The sequence below is a fragment of the Pistacia vera genome, unplaced genomic scaffold (genome assembly GCF_008641045.1).
Source record: "Pistacia vera cultivar Batoury unplaced genomic scaffold, PisVer_v2 Contig1111, whole genome shotgun sequence".
In the NCBI taxonomy this organism is placed as follows: domain Eukaryota; kingdom Viridiplantae; phylum Streptophyta; class Magnoliopsida; order Sapindales; family Anacardiaceae; genus Pistacia; species Pistacia vera.
In genome coordinates, this window is record NW_022195151.1 from 19,549 (window position 1) to 42,678 (window position 23,130).

General features: G+C 34.2%; 5 protein-coding genes and 1 pseudogene across 5 annotated transcripts; all 6 read left to right on the forward strand.

Annotated features, from left to right (window-relative positions):
* The first annotated feature begins 455 nt into the window (after nt 1–455).
* On the forward strand, nt 456–2,993 carry LOC116141216 (sulfite exporter TauE/SafE family protein 3-like). Its single transcript, XM_031426736.1, has 10 exons — nt 456–489; nt 535–599; nt 933–960; nt 1,067–1,107; nt 1,218–1,301; nt 1,448–1,516; nt 1,603–1,782; nt 2,266–2,356; nt 2,523–2,663; nt 2,750–2,993. Exons 1-10 carry the CDS (start codon nt 456–458, stop codon nt 2,833–2,835), a joined length of 819 nt encoding a protein of 272 aa, XP_031282596.1. The 3' UTR covers nt 2,836–2,993.
* Nucleotides 2,994–6,675: 3,682 nt separating this feature from the next.
* On the forward strand, nt 6,676–9,410 carry LOC116140971 (sulfite exporter TauE/SafE family protein 3-like). The gene is made up of 12 exons (XM_031426543.1): nt 6,676–7,009; nt 7,107–7,266; nt 7,355–7,555; nt 7,625–7,745; nt 7,867–7,900; nt 7,937–7,967; nt 8,079–8,164; nt 8,238–8,324; nt 8,412–8,684; nt 8,789–8,882; nt 8,990–9,130; nt 9,216–9,410. Exons 1-12 carry the CDS (start codon nt 6,788–6,790, stop codon nt 9,299–9,301), a joined length of 1,536 nt encoding a protein of 511 aa, XP_031282403.1. The 5' UTR covers nt 6,676–6,787; the 3' UTR covers nt 9,302–9,410.
* A 984-nt stretch (nt 9,411–10,394) lies between these two features.
* Nucleotides 10,395–11,912, forward strand: LOC116140981 (coiled-coil domain-containing protein 25-like). Its single transcript, XM_031426551.1, has 6 exons — nt 10,395–10,627; nt 10,711–10,838; nt 11,087–11,190; nt 11,368–11,455; nt 11,616–11,710; nt 11,775–11,912. Exons 1-6 carry the CDS (start codon nt 10,515–10,517, stop codon nt 11,910–11,912), a joined length of 666 nt encoding a protein of 221 aa, XP_031282411.1. The 5' UTR covers nt 10,395–10,514.
* LOC116141275 (sulfite exporter TauE/SafE family protein 3-like) lies at nt 11,594–12,947 on the forward strand. The gene is made up of 6 exons (XM_031426799.1): nt 11,594–11,701; nt 11,775–11,861; nt 11,949–12,221; nt 12,326–12,419; nt 12,527–12,667; nt 12,753–12,947. Exons 3-6 carry the CDS (start codon nt 12,132–12,134, stop codon nt 12,836–12,838), a joined length of 411 nt encoding a protein of 136 aa, XP_031282659.1. The 5' UTR covers nt 11,594–11,701; nt 11,775–11,861; nt 11,949–12,131; the 3' UTR covers nt 12,839–12,947.
* A 961-nt stretch (nt 12,948–13,908) lies between these two features.
* LOC116141147 (coiled-coil domain-containing protein 25-like) lies at nt 13,909–16,538 on the forward strand. The gene is made up of 6 exons (XM_031426677.1): nt 13,909–14,145; nt 14,229–14,356; nt 14,605–14,708; nt 14,886–14,973; nt 15,169–15,230; nt 16,000–16,538. Exons 1-6 carry the CDS (start codon nt 14,033–14,035, stop codon nt 16,150–16,152), a joined length of 648 nt encoding a protein of 215 aa, XP_031282537.1. The 5' UTR covers nt 13,909–14,032; the 3' UTR covers nt 16,153–16,538.
* A 2,370-nt stretch (nt 16,539–18,908) lies between these two features.
* On the forward strand, nt 18,909–22,635 carry LOC116140988 (annotated as a pseudogene).
* Nucleotides 22,636–23,130: the final 495 nt, after the last annotated feature.

Here is a 23,130-nt window from a genome sequence, read left to right on the forward strand (position 1 = left end):
ATTTTTGTGTGTTTTTGTGATTTCTGTTTGTTATTTGCCAATGGCTGAATTCAATAGTGCCAAAGTTCTCAGTGTGACGATTACAATGTGATCATGCCATAATTGTTAATGCTGGCATCTATGTTGCGTGTTTACAGAAATTCTGGGTTCTCTCTTTTAGTGGATTATTGACAGTATTAGGAAGTAAAGATAATAAACGAGGATCTGTTATTTGTAATTTAATCTCTGCCCTCTTTTTTTTTTTTTTGTTTCAGGTATGATTATGGTGCGGCAGCCTCCACAGTTTACTATAACCTTAAGCTAAGGCATCCTACAATTGATATGCCTTCATTTGACTATGATCTGGCTCTGCTAATACAACCAATGCTCATGCTGGAATTAGCATAGGGTTGCATTCAATGTTTGTATTTGCTGACTGGATGGTCACAGTTCTACTCATTGTTCTCTTTTTGGTAATGGTTACTCAAGCTGCAGTTCCCTCTGTTGGAAGTTTGCTTTAATAACAACTTATGTTGATTATGATGGTTCTCATAGGCACTTCAACCAAGGCGTTCTTCAAGGGTGTCGAGACATGGAAAACAGAAACCATTATGAAAAAGGTAATTTCATCTATTATACAGATATTTTGCTTTGAGTACCAGCCATGTGCACTTCCTGTATTAATGGGATCTTCCACTAAACATAATTTGTGGTCTCTCCTGTCCATTTATAAAGGAGCCCTTTCTATTGCATGCTGCATAAAATTCCATAATTGGAGTCATGATACCTTTCAATTGGAGTCCATTGTTAGAGATGGTTTTTCTGCTTTCCTGGTCTTCTAATTCACTGAACAAAATAGGAACATATAAAATCTGTGTCAAAGTTCGATTGTAATGTATGTATTAATGCCCCAAAATTTATTTTAAACCATTTGAACTTGGTTTCGATTTTAGGAGGCTGCGAAGCGTCTGGAATCCAATGGTACGTGTACTTGCTGTTATTTATTATATCCAAAGACTATTGAATAATACTTGCTCATACATCATCCATCTTAAATCAACCCACCTATTTTTTTCCTTTCCCGCAGGTGCTGGTGCTGCTGAGGTGGAGTATAAGCCCCTTCCTATGGTCCAAGGAGTGAAGCTCAAAAGGATACCATGGACCGAGAAGTGAGTGCACTTTGGTCTGCTGTAGTGAGTTATAAGAATTCTTGAAGCTAATATATTTGGCAATGGCAGGTGACTATTTTGGAGATGTTTGTTGGAAGGAACTCGGACTTCTTGTGTTTGTGGGTTGCATTCCTTGGACTACAAATTTCCAAGGTTTTGTTTCTTCTGCTGTCTCTTATCGTCATAGTATATATTTCAATTTCTTGTTACGCAGTATTCTGGGCTAACTGAATAATGACTTTGGCTACAGATTATACATCTCCATGCTCGTTAGCATATGGGTATTGAACTTAATGCAGGTACATTCTATTGCATTATTGACTTCTTATACAATGAGTATCTACAAGTTTTTATCTGCTTTTGCCTGTGTATTGAGACATGATACCTGACACTGCCAAATTTGACAATGAGTATGTTATCCAGATCCCAGTTCGTTTGGGGTATCTATGTATAGGCTGTAGCTTGTACAGGGAGTAGAGTAATAGCTTCAAAGGGAGAGGACGGAAAAAGTTTAATTGCACCAGCTTGCTACTATTGTGCCTGGATTATTGGCTGGGGTGCGTTGGTGGGCTGCTTGGACAGGAGGAGGATTTATCATGGGTCCACTGTTTTGGAGCTGGGAGTTCCTCCTCAGGTGGGTTATTGTTTCCTTTTAAATGTGATCTGAATTTATAAATTTATATTTATATACAAATTTATTTTGAATAGGAATGATGATCATAATCATTTACTCTTGAACTATACTTGATAACTGGTGTGTCGGAGCAGAAAATCATATTCATTAGTTTTAGCTTCTGCAAGGAAGTGATTTATGCTCCTTCACCTTTATTGTTCCCAACTCCAATATTGTCCTAATTTGGGAACTAATGACTAGACAGAAATATCAGGTTAAGATGAAGCTTAACGTGATAATATTGCTTTTGCAAAATGTGGCTACGCTGTAGTTTTTCTTACATAGTAACCTCAAGGTCTGAAAACCTCTTTTGGTGGAGATGTGTCTTTACTAGAACTAGAATGACGGAGAGGCAAAGATGATTGTGTTTACAAAAGTTATGTTCTCTGAGTCAAAGCTTGCTAAATATTGTTAGTTTTAATCTTCTTGACGACTTCTATGCAGGTCCAAGTGCCCTGCTACCTTTGCTATGACCTTCTCCTCATCCATGTCAGTTGTAGAATATTACCTTCTGAAACGTTTTCCTGTCCCTACGGTAAGCGACCCACTGGCACCCAAATTTTTTGTATGCAATTTGTACTTCTGTAATTCCTTAACATCAGAAAAAAAACCTTCCAAAGAAACGCGCGATGTAATTTGCATTCTAGATGTTGGATCTATGTTTTATCTAATTTCAATGGATTTTTTACTTTCTTTGGCAGCTCTCTACTTTGTTGCTGTGGCTACCGTTGCTGCTTTTATTGGGCAGCATGTCGTGAGAAAACTGATTATTTTATTGGGAAGGGCATCGCTTATCATCTTCATTTTAGCCTTGACAATATTTATTAGCGCAATATCTTTAGGTTGGTGCTGATCTCTCTGCTGTCTGGCTTGATAATATCATTTTACTTTGACAAATTCCGAAACTGATGTTTTCTTCTGTTGATAGGTGGGGTTGGCATATCAAACATGATTGAGAAGATTGAAGCACATGACTACATGGGATTTGAGAACCTCTGCACGTATGATGCGTAGATTATAGTTTGTTTGCGCTTTTTTTTTTTTTTTTTTTTTGGGTTAATTCGTGTATCAGAAATTCTTAGGTGGTGTAATCATTCTCCTAAGGCTGAATGTTTATCTTCTGTTGCTGTGTTGAAGGATGCTTACTAATTCAAAATTTTTTGTTTTTGACACGTTCACAAAATCCTTCTTCTGAGTTAAGACTTCTTAGTACATAATGCTCTTAATTTAATGGTTAAAATTTTAGTTGAAGTTCACTTTGCTCAAAGACATCCTTATCTATGGCTGTAGATCGTCATCATTATCTTTCCAGCAATCTTCAAACTAGCAACAGTGGCCAATTTTTAATAGAAAGGGATTTGTGATGTGGGTTGGTTTTATGAATGGAAAACATCTGACCTTGAAGTCAAAAGATAAAATTAAAGAGCTGTGAACAATCAGTTCATGGAAGCTTTTGAAATCGCAGTCGTCTGCAATTCTGCAATACTTTGGACACGGGATTCCAACTTTATTAACATGCATTCCTTTATATGACTTTTTCTGATGAGAATAACACTTTTGATGCGTGGTTCCAATTCCAATTTCCACATCATGAATATAATAGAGAAATCTTCTTTGACAAGAAATTTTGCTCAGTTTAATCCATTGCAAACAGGACAAGTGGGCAAAGCGAGAATGGGGCTTGAGGTTGGCCATGAATGTTTTTCTGTTTTCGTGGAGTCATTACTGCTACTTCTGCCTTCTTCTTAGTTGTCAGATTATTGCTGAATCCAATTGACACAACAATGAGCTTTAATTATTTGGTTTCTGATGTGTATCTTTGAAAGACCATCATATTATTTAATATATAAAACTTGAAATATTATAGTATTCGATAAATACAATTACAAAAAAGAGAAAAAAAAAAAAATAAGTCTTGGTGTGGCTCTATGGGTCAATTGAGGTTGATGAAATTATCCAATAGATTTTTTTTTTTTTGGCAATTTGTGTAACAAATTAACTATACTTATAACTACAATTTACATGTCTCTTGGGAGGAGGGTTTATATATATACATCATAACAACTTATCAAAATTGTGATACGAGACAAATACAACTTTTAACATTATACAGCTCTATCCTAATTTTATTTAAAAAAAAAATTCTTTATTTACTTATTTTATAGAATCTATTAATATATAAATACTTTTTTATATTCCTCTAATGATAACATTATATTTGGATTTTATCCTTGTTTCCGAAAACTGTTTTTAAATCACAAATCAAACGGGCCTTACAAACTGATATTACCATTATCATGTTTTGTCGGTCCTTGAATGTACTAATTGGGTAAGCTTAATTACCCATGGCTAGAGCTTTAATCATCACATTCAAAGGGTTGATTATGACTCTAATTATCACTAATGGGGTCACTGATATGGTAATATTCTTATTATGTCTCCTGATCTTGTAGATGTTGATATCATATTCTCTATCTCCGTCGTGTGAAGAAGAAGAAGTGGCCATGGGCTTTGGAGTAGTCAATTCAAGGACAAATTACCAATGCCAATGGCGCTATTTGTTGAGATTGTCGGCACTAATTTGTCAACTTAATTACTCTTTCCCACGGGTTCTGTTCTTGGAGTTGTAATGACTATTGTCATTTGCTAATTAATAATTACAAAATTTTGTACAGATATCATAGAAGGGACTTGTTGATGCGCGATCATGATACCAACGACTCATACGTATAAAGTGTTAAACTGTTCTTAGAAATTATACTTGAATGATTCATGAGAAGTGTTTATGGTGTTGAGATTATATATATTTGCAAAAACATAAATAAAAGATTGGCAAGAGAGATTTTTATAGTGGTTCGGATACTTAAAGCAAATTCTACATCTACTATTATTTTATTATTCTCTGACTATTTTTTTGATATTGCCTGTAAGACATACAAAGAATAGAGAAATACTTTGTTTACAGAGAAAAATAATAAAGATTAAATTTGTACGCAGCTCACATATGTCCAATCTCCCATTTTCATGAAGAGAGGTGCCTAGAGCTAGCTTGGGACTGGGCCTGGGCCCGTTTGGGACCAATCCCTTATGGGCAATTTTAGGATCCGGACCGGTCCTATGGGCCTGCAAAATTTTATTTTTCCCCTATCTTTTTTTTTTTTTTATTTTAGGGGGGAAATAAAATTCTGTAGGGGGGTTTAGTAATTTTTAGGGGTAGATTAGTAAGTTTTTAAAAGTTTAATTAATTTTAAAAAATTAAAAAATAATAAATAAATTAATGGTTAATTTTAACATAAATATAATATCCACACATTCACGCTTTACAAATAAACAATTAAATAATTTTTTAAATTAAATTATTCATCTTAATCGTCAACAATATTTAAATCATTAAAATCTGTGTTCCTAAAAAGTTCGAGTAGTTCGGGATCTTCTGTCTTCTTTCTGCATGAGTCCAATCCCGTAAACACGTTATCACTTCAATCATCTCATCGGTTAAAAAGCATCTTCTGTCTTCCTATGGGCCATGCCCGTACTCGTTGAGTCGCAACTCGCTTGTGTTTGGTTGCACCTTGTCCTGGCTGATTGTGGTTGTTGAATTGCAGTTGCTGCCTCTAGAGGAAATGGTGAAAATGGATTGAACCCTTTAATTTCTTCAATGGATGGAACATAAAACTCATTTGGGGATGATCCTCCGAATGCATCATTTCAGAAATTCATTATGAATTTATAATAAAATAATAAATAATTAAAATGAAAAAAAATTAAATAATAATTTGAATAAGAGATGATATTGAAAAAATAGAAAAAATTGAATAATATAAATAAATTATAAATATAAATAAAAATTGAACGAGAATTTGATTGGAGATTTGAAGTAGAGAGTAGAGAGATTGAGAGAATGAGTGGTGTGGAAAGAAAAAGAAATTTAGGGGATATTAATGTAGTATTGGGGGGGAATAAAAAAAATAAACCTTCTCCCCCTGACCGTTGGCTACTGCCAACGGTTATTAAATAGCATAAATGTAAAAAAAAATTCTTAAATTTTGTAAAATTTTATTTTAACCCTTATAGTTCCTGTTTATTTCAAAATTTATAGGAGAATTTAGTAATTGTTCAGGGGCCTAAAACAATAAACCAAAAGGGTTTGGGCCCGACCCAGGCCTTGGAGGAGGGCCTAGTGGAGGGATCGAGCCCTCCTCCTTAGGCTTGGTCCAGTTTTGGGACTAGGCCTGTTAGGATCGGTCCTCTCAAGGACTGATCTTAGGATCAGGTTTTTGGATCTGGTTCTGAATGTCCAACTCTAGAGGTGCCTATTTATACTTTTGAGATCAATGTAATGAGTGTTTTTGTAAGTTGTTTTGACACGAGAGGACCACTCCTTAATCCTTATCTTAAAATGAGATAGGATTGATATAAAATATCTCTTAGAGACAATTTAAGTTTTTGACAGTTAATACCACCCTTATCTTTAAGTGCTTATTAAATTATTCTTGATGGTGCTGAGATTTGTGCGTATTTTGGCACAGGAGGACTAATCGTGGATACAAGTGCTTAATCGTAGGTGTTAAGAGTATTTTCCAAGAAATTGAAGAGAAATAAAACAGAGGTTAGGTTAGTCTGAAACCGGGAATTGATCAATAATTTCAAATTAATTGAAAAAGGAAAAAGTCAGGCCATAAATTATACAGGTATAATGCTTCTCATTACAAGTTTGTCTTGTTTCTAATAAAAAATAACTTGAGGAAAACATGTTAAAAGAAAAACTTTTACCAGATTCTTCTGAACGACTGTTGAGGTATGCCTGTGGAACTGGAGTAATCTTTATTTATCTTCCCTTTTGACGAGTTTTTTCTGTGTGTGTGTGTGTGGGGTTTTTCTTTTACATTCACTGTAGAAGATTCTCTCTGTGTGGTGCACAGCACACAGCCTCATTATACTAGAGTGGTTCATTTCTTGGGCTGTAATGGCTAACTTAGGACAAAACTGGCTAACTATGAGATTTATATTTAGGATTTTGATCGTCTTTCTGTTGGCTTCAACATACGTTTCTGCTCAAAGACGCATTAAACATGAAGCCTTAGTATCCAATGCATCATCATCAATACACACTCAATCTAACAACCTTCTCGCTGCTATGAATTTCTTATGGCAACCCAACCAATCTGGCTATCAACATGTTTGGCCGGTAAGTTATACACGAACGTTCTCTTTTACTTTCCCCCATGAAGCCCTTTAGTACTGTTCTTAATTTAATTTTCGATTGGCTATCATTATAAATGTAGGAAATGGAGTTTGGTTGGAGAATTGTGGTTGGTAGTGCAATTGGAATCTTTGGGGCTGCCTTTGGAAGCGTAGGTGGTGTTGGTGGGGGTGGCATTTTTGTTCCCATGCTCAGTCTGATTATTGGGTTTGATCCAAAATCAGCCACAGCCATATCAAAATGTAAGTTGTTATAAGAGTAAATTATATGACAGTTAAAATTTGGATCTTGAAACATTAACTACAATGGTCTGTCTTTGTGTTTTTTCAGGTATGATAATGGGTGCAGCAGTTTCAACTGTGTACTATAACCTTAAGCTACGGCATCCAACTCTTGATATGCCCATCATTGACTATGATTTGGTGCTGATTATTCAACCGGTGCTCATGCTTGGCATTAGCATTGGAGTTTCTCTTAACGTGATTTTTGCCGATTGGATGGTCACGGTTCTGCTAATTATTCTATGTATAGGTAATTATAAAGATTAATAAGTTTTTGCAGTCTTCCTTTAGCCCTTTTAATATTGGTTATTAATTGCAGTCACTTCAATAAAGGCATTCTTCAAGGGTCTTGATACATGGAAAACTGAAACCAGATTAACAGAGGTAACGTGTATTGAAAGAGATGAAGTCGTTTATTTCTCTCTCACCGAATTTCTGTTGTAAGCTTAATATGTTCTGAGAATTTCAATACAGTAGTATAAAGTAAGTCCACTATATATAAGGAATAAATGCTCACATTTTCATGTGAAGTATCCTTCTTGACTAATGCTTTGTGTGGAGCTTGAGAGCTTTATGTGCTGACAATACGAATATGGCTAATTGATTCTATTATCTTATTCCAACATTTTAGGACGCGACTAAGCGTTTGGAAGCGAGTGCTGGTGAGTTCATCAACTGCTTCCATTAATTTTATAATGGTACAATACAGTAGTTAATTCATGAAGTCATAGCAATTATGTTTCTTTGTAATTTATCTGGGAATCCGTGATCAGGTACCAGTGCTGATGAAGGCGCGGATTACAAGCCACTTCTTGGTGGCTCAAGCACCGATCCTCAGAAGTTCACCAAGAACCCAGAGGTTGGTTTGGTATATATATGTAAATAAATTTAGATCAACCAATATTCTTATATTTACAACTGGTCCTCTGCAGGTTACTGTTCTTGAAAACATTCGCTGGAAAGAACTTGGACTTCTCACTTTTGTTTGGGTTGCATACCTAGCACTGCAGATTGCCAAGGTTATTTTATTTTTATCTGCTGGCTATTATGAAAATGGCTTGTTTAATTAGTGTTAACTCTTCACATGAGGTATACGTTGGTAACAGAACTACACAGCTACATGTTCCTCAGGATACTGGGTATTGAACTTGTTGCAAATCCCAGCTTCTGTTGGAGTGTTTCTGTATGAGGCAATTGGGTTGTATAAGGGACGGAGAGTTATTGCATCAAAGGGTGATGATGGCAAAAACTGGGGAGTTTATCAACTGGGTCAGTGGTGTGCCTGTGGGATGGTAGCCGGATTAGTCGGTGGTTTACTTGGAATAGGCGGAGGATTCATCATGGGTCCCCTGTTTTTGGAGCTGGGAATACCTCCTCAGGTCACCATTAATTCTACTCTTCATTGCTCATCAACTCGATCGCAAGCTTGTTCGCAGACAGAAAGCGTTAGATCTAATTAAATTACAAAATTTTGATGATGCAGGTTGCAAGTGCCACAGCCACCTTTGGAATGACCTTCTCATCATCAATGTCTGTCGTAGAATTCTACCTTCTGAATCGTTTTCCAGTCCCGTATGGTAAGTTACATTGGAATTAATATACAGAATTTACCATGAAAAAACTCTGGTTATACATCTTTGAATCTAGCCAAAATGACGTAAATTGCAAATTATTTGGTTGGCAGCTCTATACTTCATTGTGGTGGCTCTTATTGCTGCTTTTATAGGGCAATACATCATTACCAAGTTGATCACTATAACAGGAAGGGCGTCTCTGATAATCTTTGTTCTTGCCTTCACAATCTTTGTCAGTGCATTATCACTGGGTGAGCAAATATTATTCTGCTCAATTATTTAATTCAAATTCGTTGTTTAATTTATCCAGTTTATCGATCTCCTTGTGTTTGGCAGGTGGGGTTGGATTATCAGACATGATTGGGAAAATTGAGCATGGTGAATATATGGGATTTGAGAATCTCTGCAAATACAATGCCTAATTTGTAGTCCTCTTATTTGGACCTTCTCCATGGAGCATGGTTTATTTTAGATTGATCATACCGCGACAGGATTTGATTATTTATAAATTATAAGCTTTTTATTAATTAATTAAATGTCTGATTACTATTTATAATTGTTTTTAAGTTTAGACACATGACCAAGCTACTCTGTTCACTATTATGTTAATAATACAGAACATATTTTTATGAAGTAAAAAGGATATAATTAAATATTGTAAATTGTAATAAATTATGTTATTATAAGAGTTGACGACTTTTTTTCACCCAAATAATGGTTTAATGACAATTTTCTATTCACAAACTTTTAAAATACTATTTTACTATTCAAATTTATATTCTGGTAACAAACAAAAAATAAACTCGATCCAGATTATTACGACTTTTGAAGAGGAGAAACTGATGAATCTTGTGGTAGTGGAAAGTTGGTTTTTGGTGTTTGAGATTGATTAGAATTTGACTTGGGAGGGGCTGTTATACAAACCCTAATCACTCGATTACCAACGATTAAAAGAGTCGGTGGAAGTGGAGTTTTGGAGGTTTTGGTCAGTGATGATTGAAAAAGAGAACAGTGATGGTATGGTGTCACAACGATACTAGAATCGAAAACAGAAAATAAATTTATATAATAAAATGGTATTTTAAAAATATATAGGTAAAAAACTGTCATTAAATCATTATTTAAGCGGAAAAAAGCCGTTTGTATGCTACAAACCACTAAAATTTAATGGTTTAAGAATTGATGAGATGGTATCTTAAAACATATAGGTAAAAGTTTGTATAGGAAATATTATTCTATATTTATAATACAATATTTTATTAAGCATGTGTGGACAAATATTTTTCATGATATTCAGTTTTGGGAAGAAAAAGATTAGAATTTATTGTCAAAAAAGTTGGACCATGACTTTGTAACTTGGTTAGGCCCATGGTGTTGATATGTAGGGCCTACAGCCACGAAAGATTGAAATGGGAAACCAAAAGTTACTTTTACCATGAAATACAAGGCATAAACTAAGCAGCGTATAGAATAAGCTAACTGCATCCTGGGAAAGTAGGAATCTCGTATCCAAACACCAAAACCTAAAAAACAGAAGACTCATTATCTATCGCCGATCAGAGGAAGACTTTTAAAAGGGAATTTTTTTATATCAAAGTCTCTGGTCTCAATCGAAAGGGGCAAACAAGGAACAAGATGGTGTTTTACTTCAAAGCCCGACCAGAGGCTGGCGATTACACCATCTTCATGGGTCTCGACAAGTACGAGAACGAAGAACTCATCAAATACGGTTTCCCCGAAGACGTTTGGTACTTCTTTAAATCCCTAATTTTACATTCAAATTAACCTAATTTATCAATCAATTATGAATTTTAATTATCTCTTTTTGCAGGTTTCATGTGGATAAAATGTCTTCAGCTCATGTTTATTTAAGATTGCACAAGGGTCAGACTATTGATGATATAAGTGAAGGTGTTTTGGAAGATTGTGCTCAGCTTGTCAAAGCGAATTCCATTCAAGGTATAATCTTTCTAGGCTGATTCATCTTATAATTCAATCAATTATGATTTTGTTTTATGTGATTGTTTTTTCATATTACGTTTCTGATGATTATATAAGGCTAGAATGAAGTGATAAAATATTTATTGATTTCTGTGTTTGATTTGGGTATATATGTCTCGATAACTTTTGAGAAATCTGTTATTGAAAGAAATATGATATGTAATTGTAAGCATTGAGGCATTGTAATCCGTTTCATTATGTGGCAGGCAACAAGGTGAATAATATTGATGTTGTTTACACTCCATGGTCCAATTTAAAGAAAACTGCTTCCATGGATGTTGGCCAAGTTGGTTTCCACAATTCAAAAATGGTAACATCCTTTGTTTTTTCTGGTTTATGTGCTTGTATTTTCTATCATTTGCAAGCTTTGAGACTTGTTTGTGCTTGTATTTTCTATGAGTTGCAAGCTTTGAAACTTGATTGTGTTTGTTGGGTTGAACTTGATTGTGAGTGACGGATTTTTGCGTGGTTTTGATGCTCAATTTAGGTTCGCACTGTGAGGGTGGAAAAGCGGATAAATGAGGTAGTTAATAGATTGAACAAAACAAAAGTGGAAAGGAAACCTGATTTAAAAGGTAACTTCTATACACTTCGTTGTTTATCAAATGGTTTCTTCGAGTGCTGGTGAGTTCATCAACTGCTTCCATTAATTTTATAATGGTACAATACAGTAGTTAATTCATGAAGTCATAGCAATTATGTTTCTTTGTAATTTATCTGGGAATCCGTGATCAGGTACCAGTGCTGATGAAGGCGCGGATTACAAGCCACTTCTTGGTGGCTCAAGCACCGATCCTCAGAAGTTCACCAAGAACCCAGAGGTTGGTTTGGTATATATATGTAAATAAATTTAGATCAACCAATATTCTTATATTTACAACTGGTCCTCTGCAGGTTACTGTTCTTGAAAACATTCGCTGGAAAGAACTTGGACTTCTCACTTTTGTTTGGGTTGCATACCTAGCACTGCAGATTGCCAAGGTTATTTTATTTTTATCTGCTGGCTATTATGAAAATGGCTTGTTTAATTAGTGTTAACTCTTCACATGAGGTATACGTTGGTAACAGAACTACACAGCTACATGTTCCTCAGGATACTGGGTATTGAACTTGTTGCAAATCCCAGCTTCTGTTGGAGTGTTTCTGTATGAGGCAATTGGGTTGTATAAGGGACGGAGAGTTATTGCATCAAAGGGTGATGATGGCAAAAACTGGGGAGTTTATCAACTGGGTCAGTGGTGTGCCTGTGGGATGGTAGCCGGATTAGTCGGTGGTTTACTTGGAATAGGCGGAGGATTCATCATGGGTCCCCTGTTTTTGGAGCTGGGAATACCTCCTCAGGTCACCATTAATTCTACTCTTCATTGCTCATCAACTCGATCGCAAGCTTGTTCGCAGACAGAAAGCGTTAGATCTAATTAAATTACAAAATTTTGATGATGCAGGTTGCAAGTGCCACAGCCACCTTTGGAATGACCTTCTCATCATCAATGTCTGTCGTAGAATTCTACCTTCTGAATCGTTTTCCAGTCCCGTATGGTAAGTTACATTGGAATTAATATACAGAATTTACCATGAAAAAACTCTGGTTATACATCTTTGAATCTAGCCAAAATGACGTAAATTGCAAATTATTTGGTTGGCAGCTCTATACTTCATTGTGGTGGCTCTTATTGCTGCTTTTATAGGGCAATACATCATTACCAAGTTGATCACTATAACAGGAAGGGCGTCTCTGATAATCTTTGTTCTTGCCTTCACAATCTTTGTCAGTGCATTATCACTGGGTGAGCAAATATTATTCTGCTCAATTATTTAATTCAAATTCGTTGTTTAATTTATCCAGTTTATCGATCTCCTTGTGTTTGGCAGGTGGGGTTGGATTATCAGACATGATTGGGAAAATTGAGCATGGTGAATATATGGGATTTGAGAATCTCTGCAAATACAATGCCTAATTTGTAGTCCTCTTATTTGGACCTTCTCCATGGAGCATGGTTTATTTTAGATTGATCATACCGCGACAGGATTTGATTATTTATAAATTATAAGCTTTTTATTAATTAATTAAATGTCTGATTACTATTTATAATTGTTTTTAAGTTTAGACACATGACCAAGCTACTCTGTTCACTATTATGTTAATAATACAGAACATATTTTTATGAAGTAAAGAGGATATAGTTTATATATTGTAAATTGTAATAATGGTTTAATAACAATTTTCTACTCACAAACTTTTAAAATACCATTTTACTATCTAAATTTATATTCTAGTAGCAAACAAAAAAAACTCGGTCAAAGCTGTTAGGACTTTTGAAGAGGAGAGACCGATGAATCTTGTGATAGTAGAAAGTTGGTTTTTGGTCGTTGAGACTTGAGATTGTTAGAATTTGACTTGGGAGGGATTGCCGTGCAAATACTAATCACTTGATTATCGCCGATTGAAGGAGTTGGTGGGAGACTGGGAGTAGGGTTTTAGTGAGTGATGATCAGAGAAGAGAATGGTGGTAGTGTGGTGTTGCAACGATATTAGAATCGAATACGGAATATAAATTTGGATAATAAAATGGTATTTTAAAAATCTATGGATAAAAAAATATCGTTAAACTATTATTTGAGTGAAAAAAAGTCATTTAGTCTTATTATAACTAGAGATATATGCTACAAACCACTAAAATTTAATGGTCTAAGAATTGATGAGATGGTATCTTAAAACATATAGGTAAAAGTTTGTATAGGAAATATTATTCTATATTTATAATACAATATTTTATTAAGCATGTGTGGACAAATATTTTTCATGATATTCAGTTTTGGGAAGAAAAAGATTAGAATTTATTGTCAAAAAAGTTGGACCATGACTTTGTAACTTGGTTAGGCCCATGGTGTTGATATGTAGGGCCTACAGCCACGAAAGATTGAAATGGGAAACCAAAAGTTACTTTTACCATGAAATACAAGGCATAAACTAAGCAGCGTATAGAATAAGCTAACTGCATCCTGGGAAAGTAGGAATCTCGTATCCAAACACCAAAACCTAAAAAACAGAAGACTCATTATCTATCGCCGATCAGAGGAAGACTTTTAAAAGGGAATTTTTTTATATCAAAGTCTCTGGTCTCAATCGAAAGGGGCAAACAAGGAACAAGATGGTGTTTTACTTCAAAGCCCGACCAGAGGCTGGCGATTACACCATCTTCATGGGTCTCGACAAGTACGAGAACGAAGAACTCATCAAATACGGTTTCCCCGAAGACGTTTGGTACTTCTTTAAATCCCTAATTTTACATTCAAATTAACCTAATTTATCAATCAATTATGAATTTTAATTATCTCTTTTTGCAGGTTTCATGTGGATAAAATGTCTTCAGCTCATGTTTATTTAAGATTGCACAAGGGTCAGACTATTGATGATATAAGTGAAGGTGTTTTGGAAGATTGTGCTCAGCTTGTCAAAGCGAATTCCATTCAAGGTATAATCTTTCTAGGCTGATTCATCTTATAATTCAATCAATTATGATTTTGTTTTATGTGATTGTTTTTTCATATTACGTTTCTGATGATTATATAAGGCTAGAATGAAGTGATAAAATATTTATTGATTTCTGTGTTTGATTTGGGTATATATGTCTCGATAACTTTTGAGAAATCTGTTATTGAAAGAAATATGATATGTAATTGTAAGCATTGAGGCATTGTAATCCGTTTCATTATGTGGCAGGCAACAAGGTGAATAATATTGATGTTGTTTACACTCCATGGTCCAATTTAAAGAAAACTGCTTCCATGGATGTTGGCCAAGTTGGTTTCCACAATTCAAAAATGGTAACATCCTTTGTTTTTTCTGGTTTATGTGCTTGTATTTTCTATCATTTGCAAGCTTTGAGACTTGTTTGTGCTTGTATTTTCTATGAGTTGCAAGCTTTGAAACTTGATTGTGTTTGTTGGGTTGAACTTGATTGTGAGTGACGGATTTTTGCGTGGTTTTGATGCTCAATTTAGGTTCGCACTGTGAGGGTGGAAAAGCGGATAAATGAGGTAGTTAATAGATTGAACAAAACAAAAGTGGAAAGGAAACCTGATTTAAAAGGTAACTTCTATACACTTCGTTGTTTATCAAATGGTTTCTTAAATAGTAATATTCTGTTATTCCATCTTGAAGGAATTCATGCTTAGTACTTTGGTTTAATGTTCTCAATTTTTCTTATATTGTTCACGAATTTAGTTCTTCTGCATCTTTTTTCTTTTTGCTCATGGTCATTTTCCTTTTGTTACATTCCTGCAGCTGAGCGAGAATCAGCAAATGCCGCAGAAAGAGCTGAGAGGAAACTCCAGCTGAGAGATAAAGTGAGTTTTATAACTTGCACTCTCCTTATTAATTAGTAATTAATCTTGATGTTGTGAAGATTCCAAATTCTAATATGAAAACTATGGACGTCTTTTTCCTTCTCTTCTGTCTCGTTTATGTGTTCCTTTGCTTGGAACGGAAGATAGCTAGGATGAGTTTGGGGGAAGATAGGTAGGGTGAGTTTGGGGGTTGGGGTGGGTTGTCAAATTACTTGGTTTTAATCAGGCAGAGTGAGATGATACATTGGGAGTGATTTTCAGGAAAAAAGTCTGAGGAAGTAAAAATATAAATAAAATATCTGTGTTGTCATGGTTTTAGACTTTTAGTTATGTAAATGGCAAATTTCCATCTTTGTTCTGTAATATGGGTGAGTTAATACCAGATGCTATTCCTGTTATTTAATGAACTTGAAATCCTATTTTAATTTTTTAAATGACGTATCTATCTGCTCATGGTCTGGGAACTAGTTACAGAAGTTATGCTGCTAAGCATTTCCTATATTCTTAGCTCCCATTTCTGTGACCAAAATATGTAAAGTGCATTACCTTGTACAGTTATATTGACATATCTGGTTTAGTAATATAGACGGTTCTTGGTTTATGATATCTTTAGTCCTTGATATTCAGTATAGACAGTTCTTGGTTTATGATATCTTTAGTTCTTGATAGTCAGTCAGAACTCTATGTCCATTGAATCTTGCATCCATATATTATCTATCTATCTATCTTTAATTTTTTAATAAAAATCTCTTTACATATCTGTTTGCAGAAACGGCGTGAGGAGATGGAGAGGCTTGAAAAGGAGAGACAGGCAGAGATAAGGAGCTACAAGGGATTGATGGTGTCCGACAAGATGACATCTAACAAACAGATTGCTTCAGAAAGTAAGTCCTTGCAGGAACTGGAAGAGGACTTTATGTAAGCACACGAGTGTCAAACTGCTTCGTAAGAGCAGGAAAACTTACTGCCATAGAAAGATGGAATTTTCCATTCAGAATGTGATGCTAGGCCTTCAGTTATTTTCCCTTGTGAATAAATCACCTCGGTCCTAAATGTGGAACTCAGAGGGTGCTAGTAACAAAAAGATATGCACAACCTGAAGAAATGGGATCATTGAGGGGAGGTGAACTTTACTTAAAAATAGACCATTTGTTGTACTTTGATGATATGATGAAACATGATTTGCATCATTTATTCATGGTTAATGATTGATAGCATGTGTTTCTGTAATCGCCTACTAAAAAAATTGTTTCTGTAATCAAATTCTATAAGGAAACTGATCCTGCAGTTTGTTTTGTTTGTACTTAATTACTAGTTGGTGTGCATGGTTGTATGACAAAATTTAAGCATTTTGTTCATTGGAAACCATTGGAGAACAAATTATAAGCATTAGGGATTATATGTTTTTTGTTTTCAGTTAGATCTGTTAAATATGGTTCATGCTTCACATGACCACTACGGATGATCGGCTTATGCTGATGCATATTGGGTAAAGCCCAACTGCGGTTAGGTTTTCTATTATATGTATTTTGTAATAGTGAAAAACAGTTAGATCTGTTAAATATGGTTCATGCTTCACATGACCACTACGGATGATCGGCTTATGCTGATGCATATTGGGTAAAGCCCAACTGCGGTTAGGTTTTCTATTATATGTATTTTGTAATAGTGAAAAACCTAGATAGTGAGAAATAGAAAACAAGAGTGAACTGTTCATACTTTAAGATTATTGTATTATGCAGATTTTTGAAACTCAATAAAATTATTCTATTTGAATGCTGGATATAATTTATTATTGGAACGAATCATGGTAAATTGATTGTCTTCTTTACTTTTCATTATTATTATTGTGTGTTTTGGCTGTGGTTTCAACGAGATCATATGAAGAAATACTCTCAATGAGATCATATGAAAGAAATACTCTACCCTAACCGATAATTTAAATTGATGATAATGAATACTTTTATACCCTAAATGATAATGTAAATTGATAGTAACTGGGACGAGGTCTTGTAACTTAAATTTTCTGCAGTAGATATTTTAGGAACTGCTAGATGTGAGAAAGAGTTTGGAGGTAGTTATTTTGTTTGCTACTTAAGTAATTCTTATACTGTTGAATTTTATTGAATCCATGTTTGAAAATTTATGTAAACTATTTAAGTCAGAAATTTTAAATTAAAAGAACTAATCTCATTGTAATTTACTATTTGATGAGATTTATTTATTTTTTACAATGATAAAATTTGGTTTTCTTAAATATTTGAATTATGTGATTGAAATGCAGACTTCTAACTAAAAAGAAAAACACAGTGGTGTTTGTTTTTCTATCTGAAAACTGAAGTAGACTGAATTGGTTTAATGCAGACTTCTAACTAAAAAGAAAAACACAATGGTGTTTGTTTTACTATCTGAAAACTGAATTAGACTGAATTGGTTTATGAATTGAATAGTTAAATCTACATGATATGGCTTTTTTTTGGCTTTTTATAGTTTGGTTTTAAGTGTTAAATTATTTGTTTTAGTGCACAAAAATATCTTAAAATTATCATTTTGACATATATGCCCCTTTGTATTAAATTATATATTACTTAAACAAGTTTTAATTTTATTAGTTTAAATAATGCAAAAATTAATAAGTTGAAAAATATAAACTAAATTATATCAAAATCAATATTTGCATTTTTTCCGACTGATTTAATACTAAAAAAATAATATTTTTTTTAGAATCAAACACAATAACATCCTGGCTAAAAAAAAAAAAAAAAAAAAAGTAAATAAAAGGATAGTAAAACTTAATTGGACTAAAATACTTGATTAAGGAGTTCACTGATAATAAAAACATAAACTCTGAAGAAGAGAAAAATATATGAAAACTTTGAAGTATAAAATGTTGGCCTACAAGAAGAACATTTAAAAAAAAAAAAAATTATGTAAATGGATAGGAATATAATTATAAGCACAATTTAAAAAAAATCATTCTAATAACTTTTTGATAACTAGGGTTTAATTCTTAAGACTTATTGAACACTTTATAAGTCCAATGGATTAGGTAACAAGACCTCCAGGTAATCTATTAAGATTATTAAGGTTTTATTATCCGACCATAAGCTTAGTGGTTATAGATAACTGTTTATTAAGTGAAAATATAAAAAAATATTAGTTTTTTCGATCACCAAATTTTAGAAAAAAATTGAGTATTAATTGGAACGAAATTTAATATTGTGAACACCAAGGGATTGACCTGACGGTGAAAAAGGTTTGCATTCTTTCTTGAGTTTTTGGGTTTAAATATTGAGATCACCTACTAAATCTTGTGGTTTACTTAGTCCTTTAGGTTTGTAGGGTGTTCAATGAATCCTAAAGATTAGTTGAGGTATATTTTGGACTTCTAAGGCGTTTAATGGATCTTGTGGATTACATAAGATACGCATAGACTAATTTGGACACCCAATCAACCAAAAAAAAAAAAAAAAATTTAATATTTTGCTTCTCTCTGAAATTAAATTTTTATCTAATAGAAGAGGTGAAAAAAAAAAAAAAATTAAAATACCAATTCCGATTATGACTCGCCAAGTAGCAGTTAACGTACGTGGCGGGCAAATGAAGGCACGATAAGTCGTAGCCAACCACTGTGGTTGAGTTCAAACATTAAAGTATTTATGTATCTGTCTCTATATATATGTTGTCTTTAATTTAACCCTGAACTAAAACATCCCCAAAACCCTAAACACTCTCTGTCTCCCCTTCTCGCTCTCTTCCGCTCTCTTTAGTCACAACAATAACAATGGCGTCCTTGGATGAAGAAACAGCTAAAGCAGTGCTCAGACAGGTCTTTCTTTTTAACTTCCAACTGCTTCACTCTTTGAAATATTTTAATTTTTTTTGTTTTATTTTTTAGTTGAGTTATTTGTTTTCTTAATTATTTGTATTTTGCAGGTTGAGTTTTACTTCAGCGACAGCAATATTCCTACGGACGAGTTTCTCAGAAAAAAGATGAGCGAAAGCCAGGATGCGTGTATCCTCACTCTTGTCATTTATTTATATTGATTTTTTTTTTAGGGAAAAGTTCATTATTTGAAACCAACTGTGTGGGCTTTTGTTTCTTGGAAAATGCGGAGGTTTTGATTTTTTGAGTATTTGAATATTGCATAAGTGTGTTTTTGTTGATATTGACTGAGAGTACAGTTGTTAGCTTGGCCCTGATTTGTTCGTTCAAGAAGATGAAAGATCATTTAAAATTGGGCAATGTGAAGGCAGAAGACATGCCTGAAGATACATTGAAGGCCGTGGCTGAAACTCTTAAAAAATCTACTTCTCTTAAACTTTCTGAAGACGGTAGATTTTCTAAACCTCTGACTGACGCTCTGTTTAGATTTGAGGAAATACTGCATAGCATTTGTAATTGAAAATTTCATTATGGAATTTGGGAGACCAAAAAAGAAAATAATAGTAAAAGTCTAAGGGAGCTAAATTCAGATCTTTGGCTTGGTTTAATTTCTATCTGGGCATGGTCTGTTTAGCATTTTAGACGTATTTATTGCCTTTTAAGTGATTTTTCTCCATTTTTATTCAAAAAGCTAGAATTTTTCTAACCTCTCTCTCTCTCTCGAGCATATATTTTCTGAGAGAGTCGCAGTTGATGGTTAATTTTTAATGTAGTATTGTATTTGAGAAGAAAAGTTCAGGCTATTATTGGTTACATCAATTATCAACATCCATTTGTTAGGATCTTTTATTGTATATTTCACACATTTGTTTACTTTTTCTTTTTGGGTCCTTCAGGGAAGAAAGTTGGTCGAGTTGCTGAATTACCAAAGGCAGAGGAGATGAAAGAGCAATTAGATGGAAGAACAATTGCTGCATCACCTCTAGAATATGATGTGAATCGGGAAGATGTGTCGTCCTTTTTCTCTCAATATGCTAAGGTATTAGCTATTCCCTTTATTTGAAGTTGACGGTTGGAGTGCCTTAAATTGAATGATACAAATCCATCACTAGCTGCCAGAAGTGGGTTCTTACTTTAGATTTGGTGCAATATATTTGTTAAGTGATCTGATTCTATCTTTTCGAACTCTAGATGTGGAGTAACTAAATAAGTAAAGTTCTCTTCATCTGATTATGTTCTTAATTATTTAAGGTTAATAGTGTGAGGTTGCCTCGGCATGTAGCAGATAAAAGGTTGTTTTGCGGTACTGCTTTGATTGAGTTTTCAACAGAGGAAGATGCAGAAAATGTTTTGAAGCAAAGCTTGGTTTATGCAGGTGTTGATCTAGAATTGAAGCCAAAGTAAGTTGTGGGTGGGATTTTGGTTTTTCTTATAATTATTTCAATGAGACTTTTCAGAAGTATTAAACAATGTGATTTCCAAATGTCTGGTAATTAGATTATGTCTCTTTCACAATGTATTCTACATAGTTATCCACGATATAAAGAAGATGTTTAAAATAATTATTTTTCTTTGTTCGTAATGTTTTATGGTTTTTGGCTTTTGAGTTTATATATTGGCAATATGCAGAAACAGACAAGTTAAATGGACAAATGAAGTTTCTTCGATGAATCTTGCTTACATTTATTAGTTTATTTTTGGGCATGTACAGAAGAACTTGATGGCTTTCTCTTTTGTTCATGTCTGCACATTAAAACTTTTTTATCTTTATTGTTGTGTTCTCATAGATTTTCTTCACCATTCAGGAAAGACTTTGATGAGGAACGAGCCAAAGAGGTCGAGGAAGTTGAGAAATTTCGTCCACACATGGGTTCAAGTCGCAAAAACAACTCAAATTCTGAAGCAAAGTAATTAAAAACACTCTATTATATGAGCTCTATTGGTCCTACCCCCCACCCCAAAGCAAAAAATTGTAACCTAATGTTCTGCACTCATGATGATGACAGTTATCCGAAGGGCTTAATTGTTGCATTCACATTGAAGAATACCGTAGCTGGGGACAAAAATGGCACTCACGAGCCAGCTAATGATAGTGCAAAGAAAGTAAATGGAGAACTAGATTCCCCAGAAAATGAGCTGAAGGCAGATAATGAAGATGGAGAGAAGTCGTCTGAAGGTTCCATGGAAAAGGGAGAAGAAAAAGAAGAAAAATCTGCAGTTGCTACCTATAAGGATGACATGAATGTTGTTATGCGTGAGGATTTGAAGGGTGTTTTCAAAAAATTTGGCACTGTTAAGGTAACATGATGGTTCCCCGTTATCTGGTTTAGATTATATGTCTTCATTGCTTCTTGATTAGTGTTGATTTTCATTGAAGTCAATATTTTCTAGGAGTTTTTTATAGTGTCCATAATTTTTTTTTTTTTTTTTTGTAATTATGGAATTTGTATCTATTCTTTTACTGTTCTACTTGGATGATTGTGATTTCATTTACCATTGTTATACTGGCTCTAGTGTTTTCATTCATTTCATATTCCCCTAGATTATAAGTTATTTTGTCTGAACAGCAAGAATGAAATTGAGCATCTTTTTCCAAATTGTTGGTCTAGGCTTTGTTGGCTTTGACAATTGTCTTCACATTCTTCTTGTTGCGAGTTCATTGATTTCAAGATTGGAGCTGATTGGTACATATGATTTGAAGAAACTGAAGGAGCTCAAAAAGCTCGGGCAGCTGCAGTCCTAGCTAAAGAAGGTGGCCTGATTGTGAAAATTTTATTGCCATTCTAGAACCGGTTACTGGTATGCAACAACTTTAAAATTCCTCTATAACTTTATTTGTAGATACTTTGTTGTATGGTTTGTACTTTTCATCGCAAGGTATGTATGCCAAACATTCTGCAGTGGCCTTTCATACACATTTATCTTCTTTCTTTCTAGTCTGGAAGACGGCTTTTTAATGATGAGTATTCGTAACAATAAGCTAATGTACCCCTATTATTGTCTTACATGACTATGACCATGTGATGAGATTAATTATGCCCTTTGATGATCCTAATTTTCATAAATTAGACATTACTAGTTGTGACACTGAGGGTGGTGGTATTTTACCTTTGTGTCTCAGGTGAGGCTGAAAAGGAATACTGGAGCCTATTCGAGGTAATCAAGAACGACACCGTGAAAATAAGGGTGGTAACCACCGAGGAAGGTCAGTTATTGCATGGACTACAACTATTTCTCCTTGTCGGTATGCAATCTAGAGGATTGCCCTTTGGCCTTTGATGTTGTTATCTCCTCTTAACGGCCACTATCTTGGGAAACTGACCCCCCCTTTTCGCTTACCTTCTAAATTTTGATTATCCTATGCAGGGGAGGGAAAACAATAGGGGGAAGCACCCTCGCTTTAGAGAAAATGATTCTGCAACTGGTCGCCAGAATAAAGTCAGAAAGTCGAATCAGCATGAGAGTAATGAAACCCCAATCAGTTCTGGGATTAGTTTTGATTTGTTGACACCACCATGAGGGCTTTTTTTCTTTTTTTGTTGAATCTTTTTACGTTTTGGTGAGAAGAGAGATGATGCAGCTGTTCAATCCCCTGGTGTTTTGTACCTATAAGTTTAGTCTATGTTTCATGACATAATATTAAGTTTTTGTTTATTTCAAAATATTTGTTTGTTGTTCATGCCTGTATTCTGTAGCTACGACAGGTGAAGTATAGATTAAGCAAAAGTAATTTAGTAAATTTAATAGTTGGTCTGTCTTTCGCAAGTATCATGCTTGTGTTTTTGCAAGAGTTTAGTTATTTTGCCTCCAGAAAGTCTGTTCTAAACGATTAGTAATTTGTACAAAAATTGGATATTTGTATAAATTTTTCTTTATTGATTGATTAATTGGCATTTTAATTGTGCCCCATATGGTTTTCCAGTCAAACTTAGGCTGAGGGATCTCACACCAGCAGCAACATGAAAAAGAGATAAGTTCTCGGAAATATTGTTTTAAAACATTGAAAGCCGAAAT